Source organism: Montipora foliosa, chromosome 3, assembly GCF_036669935.1.
Source record: "Montipora foliosa isolate CH-2021 chromosome 3, ASM3666993v2, whole genome shotgun sequence".
NCBI lineage: Eukaryota > Metazoa > Cnidaria > Anthozoa > Scleractinia > Acroporidae > Montipora > Montipora foliosa.
The window spans coordinates 68753491-68773490 of NC_090871.1; the positions used below are offsets into that span (position 1 = coordinate 68753491).

The following is a 20000-nucleotide window of genomic DNA, read 5'->3' on the forward strand; positions in this document are numbered from 1 at the left end:
GGTGTAGACGCGCTTAACAAAGGACACTGCGAGAGCGTGGGCACCGGAATGCCGTTTTATATGTAAAGTTAAAAAGCAACGCTAATGGGTAGAACTGTTTCTGCCAGTATATGGTATACATGGCGCGGTGATCCCGAGATCACGACGAAATTTTGATAATGCTAATGAAGGCGAGAGTTCATCCGTTATGCAAAAGGACAGTTAACTTGGAGAAAAAGTAGGCTCCAGGTTTCAAGAGGCTTTGTTTCTTTGCGTTCATCGAATATTGTGAAAATTTAGTTTGACTTCTTGAATGCATAAAGTGACAACAAGATTAAATGAGGAATGGTTTCTACTATAAAGAACATATTGGCAGATAGATTTTTATGTTTATCGAATTCAAGGCTTTGTCTGTTTACAAAAGAACAATTTGAAAACGTTTTCTCTTTTCCAGAGTAATATTTGGTTCAGACTTCCATTCTCGAGTTATCAGTAACCTGGGGGATTCGACAAGAATTAAGGCTGAGTGATGATAAAATATGGCTTGCTGTGTTAGCAATTGTGTGTTAAAAGAAACACCTGCATCAGGTAAAGACAATATTTGTAATGAGGTACAATCAGAAAATTTGTCAATGTAAAAATTATTGTCTTTTAATCAGTTTCGCATTCTATTTGGCCCTTGTTACATCACATGATCTTCAAGTCAGAGAATACCATTTCCGGTTGCGTTAATAGTAAATATTACGCATGCTTTTTTGTGCTTTAATGATATCAAGTACGAATGGCTTAATCATTTTACTTTAATGAGGTCAGAAATAGATTGTAGGAAACGCTTAGTGGAGCAGCGAGTACTGATTTTAAATAAAGTGATTTCAAAAGATCTACCAGAAACCCATAAGGGTTGAAACGTGTAACGCGCGTTCACAGCTTCCGAATATTCAGTGCGAACTGATCGGTTGAATGTTTCAGTGCTAAGTACGATATTTGGAAACCCCTCGCTCTTGTTGTTCCAAATTTGGTACTTATCACTGAAACATTCAACCAATCAGTTCGCACAAAAGTAAAGCGTCCTTAGAAGCACCTCGACCCAGGGGCCCGTTTCTTGAAAGACCCGGTAACTTACCGTCGTGCCCGATAAGTCACCCGGTGAGCCCCCGTAAACTTTCCGGGTGTTTCTCGAAGCTCCCGTTATTATCGTTCCCGTTATCATCCCGATATTTGTCCAAATAATTTGCCCTGTAATTTACGGGAGGTCGTGACCTCCCGTTAAGTTACCGGAAACTCGCAAATGTTGCAACACACAACAAAATGGCGGCCGGACGCGGGATTTTTGCTTTGGCGAGAAGACCTCGCTCTTACAATAATAGACCCAGTCTTGCCGACATGGCTGACTGTGAAGTTTTGGAAAAGTTTCGGCTTTCGCGAGAGCGTATACAGTGGCTGGTGGACGAACTTCAGGAAGAATTGGAGAGAAATACAGCAAGAAGCTGCCCGCTGTCTCCGGAAACTCAGGTAAATGTAGTACCATTGTTATTGTTGTCGTCTTTTACATGTTTGAAAAGCACTTGTTTGCAATTGCATATAACAGCTATATAAATTTGAAATTATTAATTTTCTTGTTATTTAAAATTATCAACCAACGGCGGAAAAAAAAAAGATCCTATCAGTAAAACACGGTAGCCGCAGCACATCACATTATTATTATTTCCTCGAAATGGCTTCCTTTTAAGCATCAAATTGGGTTCCTGTCACGCAAACCTAATCCCACAGCGAGCTCCAAGCGATACTGGTTTCTTTGTTGGAATTTTCAGAGTTTGTGAAAATGTGAAAATATAGCGGTCGCGAAGAGAGCCTAGCCTTATATCCGCAGTCCGCAAAATACACGAATAGATTTCAAAAGTATAACAAGCGCACTGTACTCACGATAGCGAGTTCAACGACTACGAAGAAGTTACAAAAAAAAAAAGTTTCACTCGAATTTCAATTGATCAACTTGAAAAAAAGAAAAGGTCAATTTGGGATTTGTAGAATTGAAATTGTGCTTGGAAACGATTAAATCGCGCCCCTTGATCTTTGGCGATTCAGTTTTAAAACGTGTACGAGTTCCTTGACACTCCCAATATTCTGTACACTTCATTAAGCTGCTAAATTGTTATCAGTATCAGTACAAGCTGTTAAAATGGGGCGTTGAAATAGGCACACTATTGACAACGCGGACTCTGTTCCCTCGGCGGTCCGCATGATTGGTTTGATTTGTCTGCTAAAACACAATGATCTTGATAATTTGATGCTCACTTCAAGAATTCATGTTGATTACATCTATAATCGCTTTTCAGGTTCTTATATATAGCTCTCAGATATTATGCATCGGGGAGTTTCCTAAAAGTAATTGCTGACACAATGGGAGTGTCCAAGGCAAGTTCTAGCAGATCCTTATTAGCAGTCTCGCAATGCCTTAAACAACATGGCTGCAGAGTGGATAGTGTTTCCAACCAGAAATATCAAGCTGAATGTAAGTACCTTTTGGAGCTAGACTTGAATACAATATAGTCAAAGTATAAAAAGTGTTTCAAAATGTCAGCAGATTTCTGTGCAACAATTTATCACAGAGTTTTCTAGTACATAAATTTATCAGGTTCTAAATAAAGTGAGTGAATCCAGAAAATGTACATATTTTCATTACAAGACACTACATGGGTGACTTTTTGGAATTTTGGGGGCAAAGGGGTGTTCTTTGGAGTGGCATTCTGGAAGCATAGGGAATGACGGGCTTTGAATTTAGCAGAATTTTAGAGGAAACAGAAAGAGAGGATGTTGCTTTCAAGAAACTCAATACATACAAATTTTGTTCTTGTTTGACAGGAAACAATGGCTGATTTCTTCAAAATTGCACATATGCCAAGGGTGATAGGAGCAGTGGATGGTTCCTTGATCTCCATTAGGGCTCTGTACAATGACGAACACATGTATGTCTGCCATAAGGGCTTTCATGCCATCAACAAGACAAACCTAATGTTATTTGCTTTATGCAAAGTTTAACTGAATATTCTCATGGTTATAATAACCAAAAGGCAGAATTCTGTTCAATGTACAAATGACAAGTAAACCCTGGCACCAAAGTTCCATCAATTTTATTATCAATTTCACAAAGGTCTCATTGCAGGCCTAAATTTATAATGAATGTTGTTTAAAAAAAAAAATACAAAAATTCAGCTTGTGAGGTGCTTCCCTGGAAATCTAATTCCCAATTGTCCACAACTGGAGTTTGCACTGCAACCCAAATGGTAAAAGAAAAGTGTTAGTGTTGGTAGTGTCTTTGAGTCATTCTGATGTAATAGACACCCAAACACAACTAGGTTATGAATTAATAGTGTCAGTGTAGGATGACTGGGGAATAAATTAATATAAAACATGTCAGGCAAGGGAAGTACCCATTTTGGCTATCAGCTTCCACTAATTATTTGGATTGTCATATTATGATGGAACATGTTGTGGGTTATGTTGATTTTCCTTGCTGCATATTTTGATAAATGAATACAAAACAAAGGGAAAATTTGTAACACAATGTATAAATTTGTATTGTTGGAGTAGAAGTCTACTTTCCCAAGCTAGAATTGGTTTTGAGAGGGCTGCCTTAGATGGAAGTGTTTTTTTTTTAATGAATATTTCAGCACACAGGAAACACACCTTGCCTCTTCTGATCTTTAAGGAGGTCAATTTCCAATTGAACCTTCCTCATCTTCAGTTTGTAATGCAAGGTGACCGTTTCAAAGTACTAAAGGAAAAATGGTCGTTGTCTTCCTTAGAATTAATGAATTATACTTCATAACATCCAACTGTTCTCTACCTCCTGGGAGATATTGAAGGCATGTTGCTTTTGGTGGACTACTAAGCAGCCAACCATTAAAAATGATATTATTCTAACAATATTATCCTAATAGCTACATGTATGTAGAAGTCATCTCATCTCATCTCTTTACGTTAAGTCCCATCTACATCAATTCCTGAAACACTGGCAGCTAGAAACTAGGTACTGTAACATCATACTGTAGCATTGACTCCTTGAGTACATAAACTAAATACAAAAGTATTAGTTACATTTATATTGGAGACACTCGTGGATATGGACTTGACAAGAGAAAAGTTTGAATAAAATTTAATTGCAGTGTATATGAAATTGTGTACTGTGCATACATGTATGTTGCTATTTTGTTACCTAGCATGTCTAACAAGTCACTTCAGTTCCATTTGTTTGTTTGGGCTTTTTTTGTTAATTTGTAAACAGTAATAATAATACGGCCCGATGATTCAATTATTTTGTAAATATAAATAATATTGTATATGATAAAAGGTGTTTATAAAAACGTTGAAACTGATCTAGACAAAAAAATATTAAAAACTGAATTTTCGACTGCAACTGCGGTCTTCATCAGAGTAACTCGTTACTCTGATGAAGACCGCAGTTGCAGTCGAAAATTCAGTTTTTAATAATTTTTTTTATCTAGATCAGTTTCAACGTTTTTATAAACACCTTTTATCATATAATGGATACTGATCGCCCATCAAGTATTTAATAATATTGTATGGTTAGAAGTTTCTCACTTCCAGCTGGGCTTGTGCAAGTGTCTTTGGTGCAGGCCTTTTCCTTGTCTCAGCTAGCTGATTGTCTGCCTGTGCACTGTTTTTCGAATCCTACAAGATTGAATCAAATTAGCTGTATTAGTACATGTACAGGGGTTTCAATAACTTTTGCAGTAGATGACTGAGGTAATCGATGTAAGCGGCAGTCAATCTTATCTTTTACAAGGGTTTGAGTGAAAATCAAGGCAGACTAGCCAGCGGTGAGAGACAAATTTCTGACAAACAGACGGCGGTATACCGCGGGTGACCGGCTTCTAATGAAACCTCTGCATGTAGTACAGTGTTTTCAGATTTCTGCAAGGTTTAACAAAATTAGCTCTATTAGTAGCTGTTGTTGTCATACAGCTGTGGACTTCATTTTCAATGATAATCAACACAGGTTATGACTGTCATCTGGTACAGTTGGTTAATCCCCGATGACCATAAGTAATACTCAAATTATACTAGTTGACACTGTCATTGCTTCTACACTAGCATCCTCCTCCTTTGCCCCTTCACCCTTCCTTGAGTAATGAATAGTTTTGGAGTGATTTTAATTGTAGTACAAAAATTTGTATAGTATGTTCATGTGAGCGATTTGGCCACCAAGTGCTATTCAGATACAATAAGAGAAATATTACCTTGATTGTAACATCAGCAGTGCATATATTCTCTGCTGCCAGACTGACTTCCTGTAAAAAGTTATATTTGTTTTATTTGCATAAAAGCTGATAGTGACGTCAGTCGTGCGTCAGTACTCTAATAGATCATAGGCAAAGACGAATCAAAATGCGAGAATAACTTCTATAATTATAGAAAATAAAATAGTATACCTGCATATCAGCTTCCATGCCATCCTCACTGTTTCCTTTTCTTGTCTGCCCTTCATTTGTACCAAAGGAAAGCAAATAAAGTGAACAAACAAGGGAAGCAAATGGTTTTCTCAATGGTTTTCCCAAGAGCAAAATTTAACTGGCCCCAGGCAATCAGACCTTGGTTTTTTCCTGCCCTGATTGTAGCCCACCTTACTCCCCTTGCTGAATTCCAAACACAAATTGTTTTCAGAGAAGCATCATACTTAGACATCTGAATGCCCATGTCCTTGGGATCTTCAGTGACCTTTCACAGAAGATATGGATATTTCTTTGGTCTAAACACAAATTGTTTTCAGAGAAGATCAAGATACAAATATAACCCTCACCACATGTTGCCATAGAATCATGGCAACTAGGAATCCCGGTGAACGTTTGTGGTCCTAAAATGTGGGCGATCTCCTTCTCAGCGGGATGTAAGGTCTCAAGACATGGGTCTGGTAGGTCGTCATCCTTTAAAAATAATTTCAGTCTTTGTTAAATAACTCTATGACATGGGAATAATTAAGTCTAGCAGTGACACATTTAGAAGCTAACCTACCTCGTCTGCCAAGTGGCCGTTCCCAGTCACTCTCAACCTTTTTAATTCCTTGTTTCTTGTCTCTCTCTCTTTCTTCTTTACTGTCCCCGTCATGTCCTCGCATCTCCTTTTCACCTAATGATAATTTATTTCATTTTTTTAGGAAATATTTCGCTATATGAATAAATTTTTTAAACAATATTTGCTGAATAACAAGAGACAATGAAAGTGGGTTCTTTTTAAATACCTGTTCTACAGTTTTTTTCCCCAGCATTCACCGCATTTACAGCGTCTAAACAGAGTCCCAAGCCTCTTTTTTCTTCTCCAGGGTTACAGCATTCGAAAATTTAGCCTGAAGGACATACTATGGACAAACAATTTAAATAAAGAACTTCTCAATTGAATACATCCATATATCTTTACTGTACGTATGTTTAAAGAAAATGTTTGATGCTATAATAGTATGTTTAAATTGTTGCCGACCTTTCTTCACTTAGTCAGGTTGTTTCATCATTGGAATTTCTTAGTTCTGGGAAACATGAATTTTTACAAGACTTTTTTTCCATTATAACTACTGAAAATTATGAAATTAATGCCAAAATATAATACGACTTAGCTTACTTTGTGTTTTGCATAAGCCTGCACAAGTGCCTCGCTCATGGCCTGAGAGAACCGTGCACTTCTCGATTTCGTCTCTGCAGACATCTATTCAATTCTATAGATGTAAAATTGACGTTAAATTATCAATAACCTCACAGAATGTGTGATGATACCCAAATCATTTTGCAAATTTAATTACGGTAGCCTCATCTCCATGAACGTTTCCTTTGTTAAATGACCATGGTTTTAGGCTTTTGTACATTATGCTAGCATTTTTTCGAGCATTTCAGTGAGGCAAAAGCATTGAGCACTATTCGAGCGTTTTAGTGGCATTTTCCCGGAATTTTTTTTTTTGCCTAGAAAATAAAAACGAAATTATTTTTCTTAGTGAAAATGAAGACTAAAACTCAACTTTCTAGGGATAGTCAGCTACAGTAACTCTCTGTTCTTAGCCTCGTAGATGATTTTGAGGATTATGTTTTTTTTCGCTGTATTTATGAACTTGAATACGTTGTTGTTACTGGCAACACTTGTATGTTTTTTTAAGTGTTAACAGTTAAAACCTTGTTAAAAATGTTGAAATTAATTTTAAAAACTGTTTGTATAATGAGCATTATCCGAGCATTTTAGTGACTTTTTTTGGGGAGACCGAGCAATAAGGTAGAGCATTTTAGTGGGGAAACAAAAGCGTAATGTACAAAAGCCTACATGGTTTATTTATTGTATTTCGTAATTTTTTTTTTCTTGGAGGAGGGCGGGGGACGAAAGTAAGAAAAGGTCTGATAAATGTGTCAAACCAAGAAAAGATAAAACAATATTTGACTTTAACAATTAAACAAAAAAATTATGGAAATAGTAACTAATAAAAATAAAAGAAACATACGTACCTTTTAAAGCCACGGAACGCGGTAAGCCAATTTTTTTCCCGCGCAAACTAGGCGAAGCATACCAACATGGCTGCCATGAATGTGGTCAATGTGCAACTCAACCTGTTCAATGCACCAAATAGAACTTACCTGAAAACTCCATATACCTACATTTCACACTGCTTCGTTCGAAAATAATGTTAAACATGTCGTCTCGAATTCGGCTATCCATGTTTAGAATGAGAATACTCTACTGACAAAAAAAGAACTTTTTGGTGACCAAGATGAAGATTGCCGAATCGAGAAAAAAGGCAACTGATGATATGATATGATATGATATGATATTTTTTTATTTATGCACGGTAAAATCATCAGCTAAGATTACAAACAATGCTAAAATCTACATTACAAACTGAGGTAAAATTTTAAAATGATTACAATAAAATACAATTAAACTATATTAATTCTAAAGCTGCTTTCCATGAATACCGTGCTTTATACTAAAATATGTCTTTAATCAGATTTTTGAAAAGCCCAAGAGACTCTGCTTGTCTCGCTTTGAGGGGTAAGCTATTCCAGACAGTAGCACCTCTATAGCTGAAGCTGTTTCTATAATAATTTGTCCGCGGAAACGGAACATTAAGCTTTCTTTCAGAGTCTCTTAAACTATAAACAGATTCGCGGTTTGTAAATTTAGAACATAGATATTCCGGTGCTAGCCCCTGAAGGCACTTATAGACCATTGTGGCCAGCGCAATTTGTTGCTGGCTAACTAGATTTTTCCAGCCTAAATTTTTGAATAGCTCGCTAGCATTTGCATCAAAATTAGAGAAGGTCAAAACTCTGGCTGCTCTATTTTGCAGTTTTTGTAATTTGTCATGTAACGTGATACCACAGTTTCCCCAGACGACATTGCAGTAGTCAAAGTGCGGTTGAAGTAAAGCGTGATAAATAGAGCGCAATGTCGTCTGAGGAACGAGATGCCTTATACGTTTGAGGGCTCCAATTCCAGAAGCTACTTTCTTTGTCAGTTTATCGACATGGCTACTCCAGTTAAGATTATTATCAATAAGCACGCCCAGGGATTTAGCAACAGAAACTTGAGTGATAGGAGCACCATTAATCTCGGGAATTGGAGGATTTGTGAGAGCATACAACCTCTGCCTTGATCCAATCAGCATAAATTCGGTTTTTGTCATGTTCAGGGTAAGTTTGTTTGCTATCAACCATTTTTTAACATTTTTTAGATCATGGTTAAGTCTTGATTCTATGTCGCCTGTATTGTGACGCCGCATATGTTAGGTGGGTGTCATCTGCGTACATCCATGGCACACAATTCGTTAGACAGTTTGGCAGATCATTGATATATAGCAAAAACAACAATGGACCCAAAATAGTCCCTTGAGGGACGCCGCAACTTAGTGAGCAAGTTTTAGAAAGTGATCCATTAATGGAACACTTTTGAGTGCGGTTGTCCAAATAGGACTTAAACCAGTTGTAAGAAATGCCATGTATGCCGTAATTATTTAATTTAGATAAAAGGATCTCGTGATTAACCGTATAGAAAGCTTTTTTTAGGTCTAGGAAAACAACAGCGTTTATTTTTCCTCGGTCAATGTTGTAAGCCCAAGTATCCGTAGCCCCAAGAAGAGCTGTAACGGTGGAATGAATAGAGCGAAAACCAGATTGGCATTTACATATTACGTTATGCTTTGTTAGGTACGTATATAATTGGTTATAAACTATTCTTTCGAACACTTTGGCTATAACCGGGATAACGGAAATTGGGCGGTAATTGTTTAGGTCATCACGTTCCCCTTGTTTGAATAGTGGAGTGACCCGTGCACACTTCCAGTCGTCTGGGAACACACCTACATTTAATGACTGATTGAAAATATAGCACAGCGGTTTGCAAATAAGATCCGCGCATTCACGAATAAGTCGAGAAGAAATTTTGTCAAGGCCGACTGCCTTTGATTTTTTCAGTTTATTCAGCAGTGAAAATACTTCATTTGTGGAGGTTGGGCGGAACTGAAACTCCTTATCCGTGCTAGTGAGATAATTCAGATAGCTGTTGCCATCTGAAGAAGGAATATCACTAGCAAGTTTCGGGCCAATGCTAGCAAAATAGCGATTAAATTCGTGCGCTATTTCTGCTGGAGCTGTTACTGATTGCTCATTTACATTCAGTTGTTTCACAGACGTTTCCACGAAATTTCGGGAAGACAGCTCATTGATGATCTGCCAGGTTTTGCGGGAATCACCCTTATGCTCGTTTAGCATATTTTGATAATAAACTTGCTTCGCTAGCCTAGTCGCACTATTGACTTTGTTCCGCTGTCTTTTAAAGTGAACCCAATCATTAGGATTTTTTGATCTAAGTGCTCTGAGTTTCAAAATATCTCGATCGTGCATCTGTTTTTTAAGCTCAGAAGTAACTTCACTTCCAAGCTGCATGATGATACAAATTACTAATTTCTCTCGATGCTCTACTTTGACACAACGAAAAACTGAAAGTTTAAGTTCGAACGTATTGCACTGTCCTTCATAAAACATGAAAAAAGTCCACCCTTATAGAATCCAACAGCAGCGTGAAATCGAATGAAATGAAAATTTATCAAACTTGTCGTGCCAGGTCGTACTCCATCTCTTGCGAACGAGCACGAGGCACACGTGGAAGACTGGGAACGGCCCGTCATTTTTACGGGCCCGGTAATTACCGGGAGAGTTTACGTGTGCTTCGAGAAACACTACTTAGGGCCCGATAAAGTTTCCCGATAACGGGCCCGATAAGCTATCGGGCACGGTAAGTTACCGGGTCTTTCGAGAAACAGGCCCCAGGTCACAATGCTGTTGTACTCAGGTGGCATGGTAAGACCAGTTTTCTTGAGGGCGGCTGACACGATGATTGTCGACGCAGAATAATAGGCTTCTGGGAATTGTAAAGTCTGAAATAAAAAAAAGGTGTCACAATTACTGCATCTTGTAATTTGCGTTGTAAATATAGCGTAGAGCAGTGTTTGAAAAATTAATCTTACCTGGCAAAAAGACTTGTGATCTTGAAGACGGGGCTTATAGTTACTGAAGAATGTGAGTTTGTGTTTTTGGAAATGAGGATTGTTTAGCAGATCTTTATACGCAAACCAGTTCTGCAAGATAAAGAAAAGGCGTCGGGATCATCTTACAGTGAATTAGTATTTATATGAGAGCAGTAAATACAGGGTGAAAAGGGACCGAGTCATGTATGGATTTGAGATCATACCGTGAGACAAACCTAATTGTGGGATAAACTTAACAACTGGAGCTGCTTTTAGAGGCTAAATGTAGGAACGACCGTATATTTTCCGTGGTTTTGCTGATGTTGACTTGCTGAGTTTCGTGTTTCAGTTTTCGACCTAATTTATGCCAGCAGGATAAAAGACAGCATTACTTACCACACTGATTCATCTTGTGTTGTCCATAAAAGTTATTCATCTCGCGTAAAGACACCTTACATTTGTTTAATTGGATGTCTTCCACCCACACGGAGGCCGCATTGGATTTCGGTCAGGTCGCGCGTGTTCGGCCGTTACCAGTACGTAAGGCGTGGAAAGAAAGCTTTTTTGAAACAGGAATTTTGAAAAAAGTCAAGGATAAAGGATAGGCGTAGAAGTATTTTTTTAAAATTTTAATTGAGATAATGTCTTTAGGGAGAAAGCAGGCTGTCGTAATTCTTTTCTGCAACTAACCGAGAATGAAACGCTCTTGCAATTGCTTCCGTCCCACCATTCTGTCGTAGTTGTTACGCCAGCCATTGCCTTTATCGGTGCTTTTTGGAAAGCCATGTAGTCAACGAATGTGGGCCCGCGATCAGGTGTTAGGCGGTCGTTTCTTCCCGCGTTTAGCGCGCACACCTCAAACGATCTAAATTTGACCTTCTCGACTCAGGCCACCGCAGCATCGTGTATGAAGCTTCCGGTGTAGTTGAAGCAATTGAAGGATGTTAGTACGTAAACTAATCCACGGCTGGAAACGGAACTCGACTTAAATTGAACGAATCTGCATTTGACGTCAATTGTATCTAGACTGAACGTAACGCGACCTCTCTGAATGACAAATCGGTTGGAAATCAAGAACAAGGGAGAGCGTTGAGATTGTAATTGTTTCTAAACAAGGAAAAATAGACTTCCTGTTATTTTGAAGTTTCTATTCCTTTAGATGTAATTATCTTCAAAAAAGAGTGATTATTAACGCAATAATCAATTCCGGGCCCAATCATGATATTGTAACAAATTTATAGCGACGGTCCGGATGAGGAAGGAACAGTTTGGCATACTGGTGTGATTTAAATTCTTTTGACGGTTTCTGTTAATGCATAACCATCTTCAAATGGCAACACTCACGTTTACAGCCTGGATAATGCTTGATTCCAGACTCTCCTTTGTCTCCACAGACCTTGTATTTACATTGGCAGATACTTAGATGGGAGTATTCGTTGTTGTCACAGAGTTGCTCAGATTTATTTGTAGCACAAGGCATGCAGACACACGAATGAATTTAAGAACTCTAGCAGCACGGGATTGAAATCTCTGAAGCTTATCCTTTAATAACTTTCCGCAGTTGTCCCATAAAGGGGAACAATAATCAAAATATGGTTGTACTAGGCCCCTGTATCATTCGAAGGAATAAATGGCCTAATAGGGCTAATACTTCTGCATCGCTCCAATTCCCGCACTAGCATTCCTACAGGTCATGTCAATATGGCTGTTCCAAGTAAGCTTCTCATCAATCTGTTCCCCTAGACATTTATGTGAGTCAGTTTGAGAAACAGGGATGTTATTTACCAGAACGAGATCTTCTGAACTCTTATTAGCTAAGTTTGAATTACTCTTACTGCATTTTAAATTTTAAAAAAAACTTCCAAAGGAAAAGCACACAAAAGATCTGAATCTGAGATTGTAAAACTCTCTCGCCGTAGGCTTGGGGATTTTGAGGTTTGATCACTCACCAGAGTATAATCGGACACCTGATAAAATTAATTAACAATTATTCCCCGAAGACGAGGTGAACATCAATGAATAAAAACCGAGACCAAGTCAAAGTTTTTATTCACCGATATTCACCGAGCCTGAGGTGAATAATTATTAATATAATTACATGATAAGTGATTATTTTAAAAAATATGCATTTTCTGTAAAACAATTAATTTCTTCAGCTGTCACCTCAACAAAACGGCTTGCCGCCATTTTGAAAAAAGAAACGCTAAGGTGATTATCGCGTAATAATCACCTCAAGTGCAAGCAATCAGCGCCGAGAACCCTCAATAATCACCTATGTAATTAAACTAATGAACAATTATTCGCCTAAGGCGAAGTGATTATCGGTGATTATTAAATTCTCAACCTCGGATAATGCATTTCGCGTGCTCTGATTGCTTCACTCAATCTCGGTTATCAGCTCATCTACCTTGGTTTGACCTTATATGATAAATGATTGCGTTAAGCGTTGCTAAACTAAAAATGTTTTCGCCGGAATGCGAAATTACTCTTTGAATAAAGCCAAAAAGGAGAAAAAAAACTTTTTTTTTGTGGAAAGTTTGGATCAATTCCGACGTTTATAAGTACGCGAAAAGGCAAGAAATGTTTTTGTGATGAGCCTGAGTCTGTCTGACAACAAGGTATTACTCAACATCGCATCAGTTCTCAGCAAGTTTTTTTCGATTTCGCTCGGATTTGCTCGCTTTTTCCGCTCGTATTTCATACTTCCAAATTTTTGGAGTTGAAGGAATTTGATAAAACAATTATTGCATTCGCGCTTGTTGGATATGAGAGTGGTTATAGCCAACTCGGCGCTACGCGCCTTGTTGGCTATTTACCATCTCATATCCAACCCGCGCTTATGGAATAGTTGTTAAATATTCACCGAGACGAAGTCTCGGTAAATATTCACCGATAATCACGGAGCCTGAGGCGAATAATTGTTTTAGTATAAATACACAGGTTATTATTTCGAAAAAGCGAAAAAAAAATCATTTCAACGCGAAAATCATCTTCACTTACAGTGGCAAAACGACTACTGGCAGCCATTTTGTCCGTCGAGGTGATTATCGGCTAATAATCCGAGATAGCGAGCCAATGAGAGCGCGCGATTTTGTATACTCACCTGTGTATTCATACTAACAACAAATAAAGACAAGCACATCAACGGATTACCATTAAATTGATGTGGTGAACAGCAGTTTACCCAAAACACCGGTCCCTATTAAGGGCAATTTTTGCTGATGTCAATGCTTTCGAATTTTTTCTTTCGTTAACACACGCACGAATTAAATTTCTTTTTAAAAGACGCCTTTCTCTATTCATATTACCTTCAAGAGTTAAAGATTTTATAAGTAAGGGTTTCTTAAAACTTTTAACGATAAAAGTAAACGGTAAAAAACGACGTTTCGACCGTACTTCGGTCATTATCAAGTGTATGGTAAAATTGCAACAGTGATTAGTGTGATGAGTGTGGCCACTCTTGGCCATACGAAACAGAGCTGTGGCAAATAAAGCGATGAGCACCATTTGAAGTCTAGAACTACATCAAAAAAATAATATTTACTGCTCCTGCTCTTGTTAAGTTGAGCGCTCTCGAAAAACTGTTCTACCTAAGTTGAAGGATTAAAGAGGACGCATCGATTCTCTGTCAGAGTGACAGAGAATCGATGCGTCCTCTTTAATCTTTCAACTTATGTATACTTAGCTCTGCTACCACAGCATTGAGCACTTTACGCCAAGGTTGACTCGACCTCCACATTTATATATATATATATATGGAATATAGATACGTAGACTTGAACTAGGTCAAAAACATTTATTTGCTACTCCGAGTTTCATGCCTCTCACGAAGCAATCATCAGGCAACTGCCAAAAAGAAGGAATACATGGTGTTTTACAGTGATTTTGAAAATAACGGTAGCAATTCACTATAGGCTGGGGTGCATAGCAACGGTCAAACAATACAAACTGTTTCCAGTGAGCTGCTAAAAATAAGCCTTAAATAATTACGCTATTGAGAAGGAATTTCTTTGCATGTCTGCAACTTGTTACAAGCTCATTTCTGTTGTTAAGGGTCGCCAAATCTGGTCTACAAATTATATAGTATTTCTCCCACCGACAAAAAATTACACTTCTTCGTTACATTTGAATAGGATCTCGCATGCCTAACAATCCGCCATTTAATGCGATAGTCGACTTTCTTGTCTTTCAAACCCCATACATATTTACTAAGTTCAGTGGAATTTCTGTAGCGTTCATTTCTAAAGGAACATGTGTGGTTTCTATAACGTGATTTGAATGATGTGTCGCAAAGGCCGATGTAAGTTTGCTTTGACTGAGATGTTGTGACCTCTGCTTGATAGATGGTATTCTGCACGTTGCACTTTCCGTCTAGAGGGCAGGATCTTTTGTCACGGCAGTTGCAAGTGTTGATAGTTTGAGCGGGTGGATTTGATGACTTGTTAATGACGGCTTTATTTTGGTTGGAGATAATTGTTTTTACATTGCTCATGCAGCTATAACTAATTTTGAGAGTGTTCCGGTTGAAAATTCTGTGCAAAGGGTGTGATTTTGGGAAGTGCTTGCCGATTAAGGTGAGGAAACACTTTCCAACTTTTGTTTTGACATTTTGGCTGTACGGAGGATTGAACCAGGAGATGTTTCTAGGTCTATTCTTGCGGTGTTTGGTTTCTGGAGTCGTTTTTATGTAGGTTAGATTATATATGTAGCCGCTCCTGTTGAGTGCATCTTGGTAGGTCTCTTTCGCTTTATCAAATGATTCTTTGTCGGAAGAAATTTCTGAGAGGCGCTTGTTTATGGATTCCGGTATGTTCTTTAGGATGGATGGGGGGTGATTGGATTTCTTGTGAACGTAGAGTGGGATGTTTCCTTCTTTTGTGTAGGGATAGTGCTTTCCAGATTGGAGGTCAAGGGTGACGTCTAAGAAATTTACTTTAGTGATGTTTGCTTCGACTGTGATCTTTAAGTCGTTTTCACGGAAAATTTGGCAGAAGCCCTTCTTGATTCTTTCGATCTGTTGAGGGTTTGAGTTAAAAGCTGCCAAACCGTCGTCTCTATACAGGCCTATGCTGTTGCCATACTTTTTGGTTAGACAGGACAATAAATAACAACCCACTAGTTCGCATGTTTCAGCGCCATCGAAAGATCCCATTGTTATGTCGAATCGGCTGGCAGAGGATTTTTTCTCCCAGGGGCAATCATTGGAAAACAGTAGAGATTGCTTGGAGAGGAAAATGATTTCTCTCTCGTCGGCACTGATGGGTCTGTAGTTATTGGCGAAGTCGAGTGCTTTGGCAAGCAGTTTTTCCGTGATAGAGGGGTAGAAGTCACATACATCAAAGCATATGAATGAGAGGTTTTCTTTGTGCTGTAGGGCGTTGAACCAGTTCAGTACGCTAATCGTATTTTTCCACTGATTGATTTGTGTCTTTTGGATCATGGTGGTGTTGATCTCGTCTAAGATGCGCTTACTAATTATACCAATCTCGGATTTGGAGGGGTTGATAAGGCGGCATGTTGGATGGTCGTGGAATTCATGTTTGTGATCTTTCAAGGTTATGAAAGCTTCTTTCTCTGCAAGTTTTTCGATACGGTTGTCTAATCCAAGTTTTTTAGCCACTCTGGCGGATTGGGAGTTTAGTTGGTCTATAACTTTGGGGCATGACTTTTTGTATGTTTTCGTTACATTCTCGGTAATCAGCTTCTCATAGGTTGCAGTGTTCATTGAATAATAATTTGTAGTCTTGTCAGTAGGAATAAGTAGATTATTTGGTTTCTTGATTTTTGTTTCGATGTCGGTGTATAATGTTTTCTGGAAATTGCATTTGGAGGCGTTGTCATCAAATTCAATGTTATGAATTAGTTTCAACATAGCTTCTTCGAAAGGAATCAGTTCATTTATCTTTGGGGGTGAGTTTCTTGACTTAAATCCATAGGTTTCCTTGGTTGATGTTTCAGCTTGCCCGGATAGGAAGTAGTGTGCTTTCCAACGTAATCGCCGCAGAAAATGTTCACTTTTTTCGATTAGTCGTTTCATGTATTCATTTCTTGGTGGCAGTGGAATGTTCTTGGTAGAGTAATTCAAGATGATCTTTTCCATAGTAGTGGACGATGAAACAATTACAGTGCTCAACAAGTTGGAGCTTATAAAATGAAATGACGTGATAAATTGATCATCAGCTAAAAGTGCTCAATGAGTTTACCAGAGCTTTGAATAGATACGTAGACTTGAACTAAGTCAAAAACATTTATTTGCTACTCCGAGTTTCATGCTTCTCACGAAGCAAGCCTTAAATGATTACGCTATTGAGAAGGAATTTCTTTTCTTTGCATGTCTGCAACTTGTTACAAGCTTTGGCGACCCTTAACAACAGAAATGAGCTTGTAACAAGTTGCAGACATGCAAAGAAATTCCTTCTCAATAGCGTAATTATTTAAGGCTTTTTTTTAGCAGCTCACTGGAAACAGTTTGTATTTTTTAACCGTTGCTATGCACCCCAGCCTATAGTGAATTGCTACCGTTATTTTCAAAATCACTGTAAAACACCATGTATCCCTTCTTTTTGGCAGTTGCCTGATGATTGCTTCGTGAGAAGCATGAAACTCGGAGTAGCAAATAAATGTTTTTGACCTAGTTCAAGTCTACGTATCTATTCAAAGCTCTGGTAAACCCATTGAGCACTTTTAGCTGATGATCAATTTATCACGTCATTTCATTTCATATGGAATATATATATATATATATATATATATATAAGTGAATAAATGTTTGAAAGAAAATTTGCCCTGAGCGGGATTTGAACCCGCGTCCCCCCATTACTAGTCGGGTGTGATCACCACTACACCACCAGGACAACCATGCTGGCAACACAGCCATCGAAGAGGTGATTTACGTGGTTAAGGCGTGGGCCTCCCGGGAAATTTCCTTTCGAGGTGACAAGGTAGGGGAGCCTATAACTTCACTTGAAACCCAACTAAGGATCAAGTTAATGATGCACGACCGTAGTCAACTTAGCGGATGACAAGGAAGGATCCTAGAAGGATACAGGCTAATTTTAATTTTACAGAGAGTGTAGGAGAGAAACCCTGACAATGCACACCCCAAATAATCATATTTTTAAGTATATTTTATTTGGGGTGTGCATTGTCAGGGTTTCTCTCCTACACTCTCTCTCTATATATATATCCGATGATATACATATACATATACATATACATATATATATATATTAAAACAAGCAAGAGACACAGTAGCGACTCAGAGTTTCATGTTCTCGACACAATCTTCAGGCTACAATGATCTTATTTAATGCGCATTAAGGAACCAATCCGATGTTTGACGTCGCCATGGGGAGCCACGATGGTGCAGAGATTTGCGAGCTCGTCGGCCTCTATCTTTTGACAAATTGTCAACAATCATAAAGAAAGACTCTGTTGGCTTATACAGGGACGATGTACTTGCCGTAATCGAGAGCGCCAACGGACCACTGCTCGATCGCCTGAGAAAGAAGATAATAGCTTTATTTAAGGATGAAGAGCTCTCCATCACCATAGAAACTAACTTGTCCGTGACGGACTTCTTGGATGTAACGCTTGACCTGTCAAGAGGGAAATACTACCCCTACAGGAAGCCCAACGACAAGCCATTATACATTAACGCAAGTTCCAACCACCCCCCACGATCTTAAAACAGCTACCAAAAATGATCAACAGAAGGATCTCCGATCTGTCTTGCACTCAAGAGGAATTTGAAAAGGCCAAAAGTACCTACGAGACCGCATTGAGAAACAACGGGTACGACGCCGCCCTTCAATATGAAGGCAATTCCCACCCGCAACAGAAACAGAAAAAGGAAAATCTTATGGTTTAACCCTCCATACAACCAACAGGTCCAAACTAACATCGGAAAGCTTTTCATACGACTCGTTAAGAAGCACTTCCCAAGGGACCACAAGCTCCATAAAATTTTCAACACCAACACTATCAAATTAAGTTATTGTTGCACTATCAACATGGCAAACATTATTAAACAACACAATTCTGGCATCCTGAGCGCCTCCCTCACCGAGCAATTAAGAATGTGCAATTGCAGGGTTAAAAGTGAATGCCCTATGGACGGAAAATGCTTAACCAAATGCATTGTATACAAAGCCGAAGTAGGGGCTAACAACGGTAAGCGCGTCTACTACGGAGCCTCGGAAGGAGAATTCAAGACCCGATATAATAACCATGCCAAGTCCTTTAGGTTAAGGAGATACTGCAACGAGTCTGAACTTTACAAATATATATGGAAACTGAAGGACAACAACACAAATTTCATCCTCAAGTGGAGCATTGCATCATTCGCATCACCGTACAAGTGCGGCACCAGAAAGTGTGACCTTTGCCTGTCTGAAAAAGTCGCCGTTGTTAGAGCTGACCCAAAGTTCCTGCTAAACAAAAGAACTGAATTAGTATCTAAATGTCGTCATAGAAATAAGTTCCTACTACACAATGTGAAGTAATGAGCTTCCACTTTAGGGAATTCTATAAATACCGAGTAAAGCGCATTAATTAAGATCATTGTAGCCTGAAGATTGTGTGGAGAACATGAAACTCTGAGTCGCTACTGTGTCTCTTGCTTGTTTTATTTTATATAATTTGCACTCTACAAAAGTATTGAGCCCTCTTCCACGTCGCTGAACTCCTAATATTCAGGTGTATATATATATATATATATATAGTGAGAATAAAAGCAGTTTACCCAACGATGAACTCCCAGTAAGAGGATCCAGAGGATACGTGTCTCTCCGTAAATCTGTAGATAGGTATAATAAAACGACGAAGAGACAAACTCTTGACAGTTCCAGCGTTTAATTGACGTTTCGGCCTTCGGCCTTCTTCAGGATAGTTTAAAAGTTAAAAATTAAAAAAGCTATATACAATGGTTGTGAGTGGCAGAGTTACGGGCTTTTATATAGTACACAGAAAATGGAAATTAAGGTTACGTAACAAAAGAAAAGGTCTTAATTACAAGCTAGGCAAAACAAAAAACAATTGATAAAAAAGAACAAACAGACTAATTAGATAAATCGTGTTATTACGTAACAAACTCCCCATTGAGGGCCTCTGAGTGAATGTGCGGGTCAATGTCATAACAAGGTCCTCAGAGAGGGCCCCTAAACAATGTAATAGATTCCCAATCGAAAGCCCCTGAATGAAAAACCAAACACAAACATAACAGAATCCCTCAATAGAGTTTTTGAACATAGACAACAACGACTAAGTGGAGGCTAACAAAACAAAAGGGCAAGATTACAAACTGGAAACAATCAAAGCTAGATGGGAGCTAACGAGGTCCTACAGACAGCAAAAATTACGATGATTACAAATTTGGGCTGAAAAGAATTTACACTACAATAGAGACAAAGTCAACTGTTGTAGCAGATACGATTTTTGGATTTGAATTCACGCCTTTTGTTAAGACCGTGTGGATATAATGAAAAGAGTTGTGAGGTCCAATATG

General features: G+C 38.5%; 2 protein-coding genes across 2 annotated transcripts in view; both read right to left on the reverse strand.

Moving 5' to 3' along the window:
- The window catches only part of LOC137998110 (uncharacterized), a 216787-nt gene that overhangs the window by 99853 nt on the left and 96934 nt on the right, over positions 1 to 20000 (reverse strand). The gene's annotated exons all lie outside the window — the stretch shown is intronic.
- On the reverse strand, positions 3167 to 6770 carry LOC137996279 (uncharacterized). Its single transcript, XM_068841691.1, has 4 exons — positions 6613 to 6770; positions 4582 to 4671; positions 3667 to 3754; positions 3167 to 3249 (listed from the first exon to the last, which is right to left on the reverse strand). The coding sequence occupies exons 1-4, from the start codon at positions 6694 to 6696 to the stop codon at positions 3167 to 3169; spliced, it is 345 nt and encodes a 114-aa protein (XP_068697792.1). The 5' UTR covers positions 6697 to 6770.

Coding starts and splice junctions, on each gene's coding strand:
- LOC137996279 (XM_068841691.1), bottom strand. CDS start 6,696: ATGTCTGCAGAGACGAAATCGAGAAGTGCACGGTTCTCTCAGGCCATG. Junction 4,672..6,612: donor AGGCTTATGCAAAACACAAA/GTAAGCTAAGTC, acceptor TCAATCTTGTAG/GATTCGAAAAACAGTGCACA. Junction 3,250..3,666: donor TAAAGATCAGAAGAGGCAAG/GTGTGTTTCCTG, acceptor TTTGGGTTGCAG/TGCAAACTCCAGTTGTGGAC.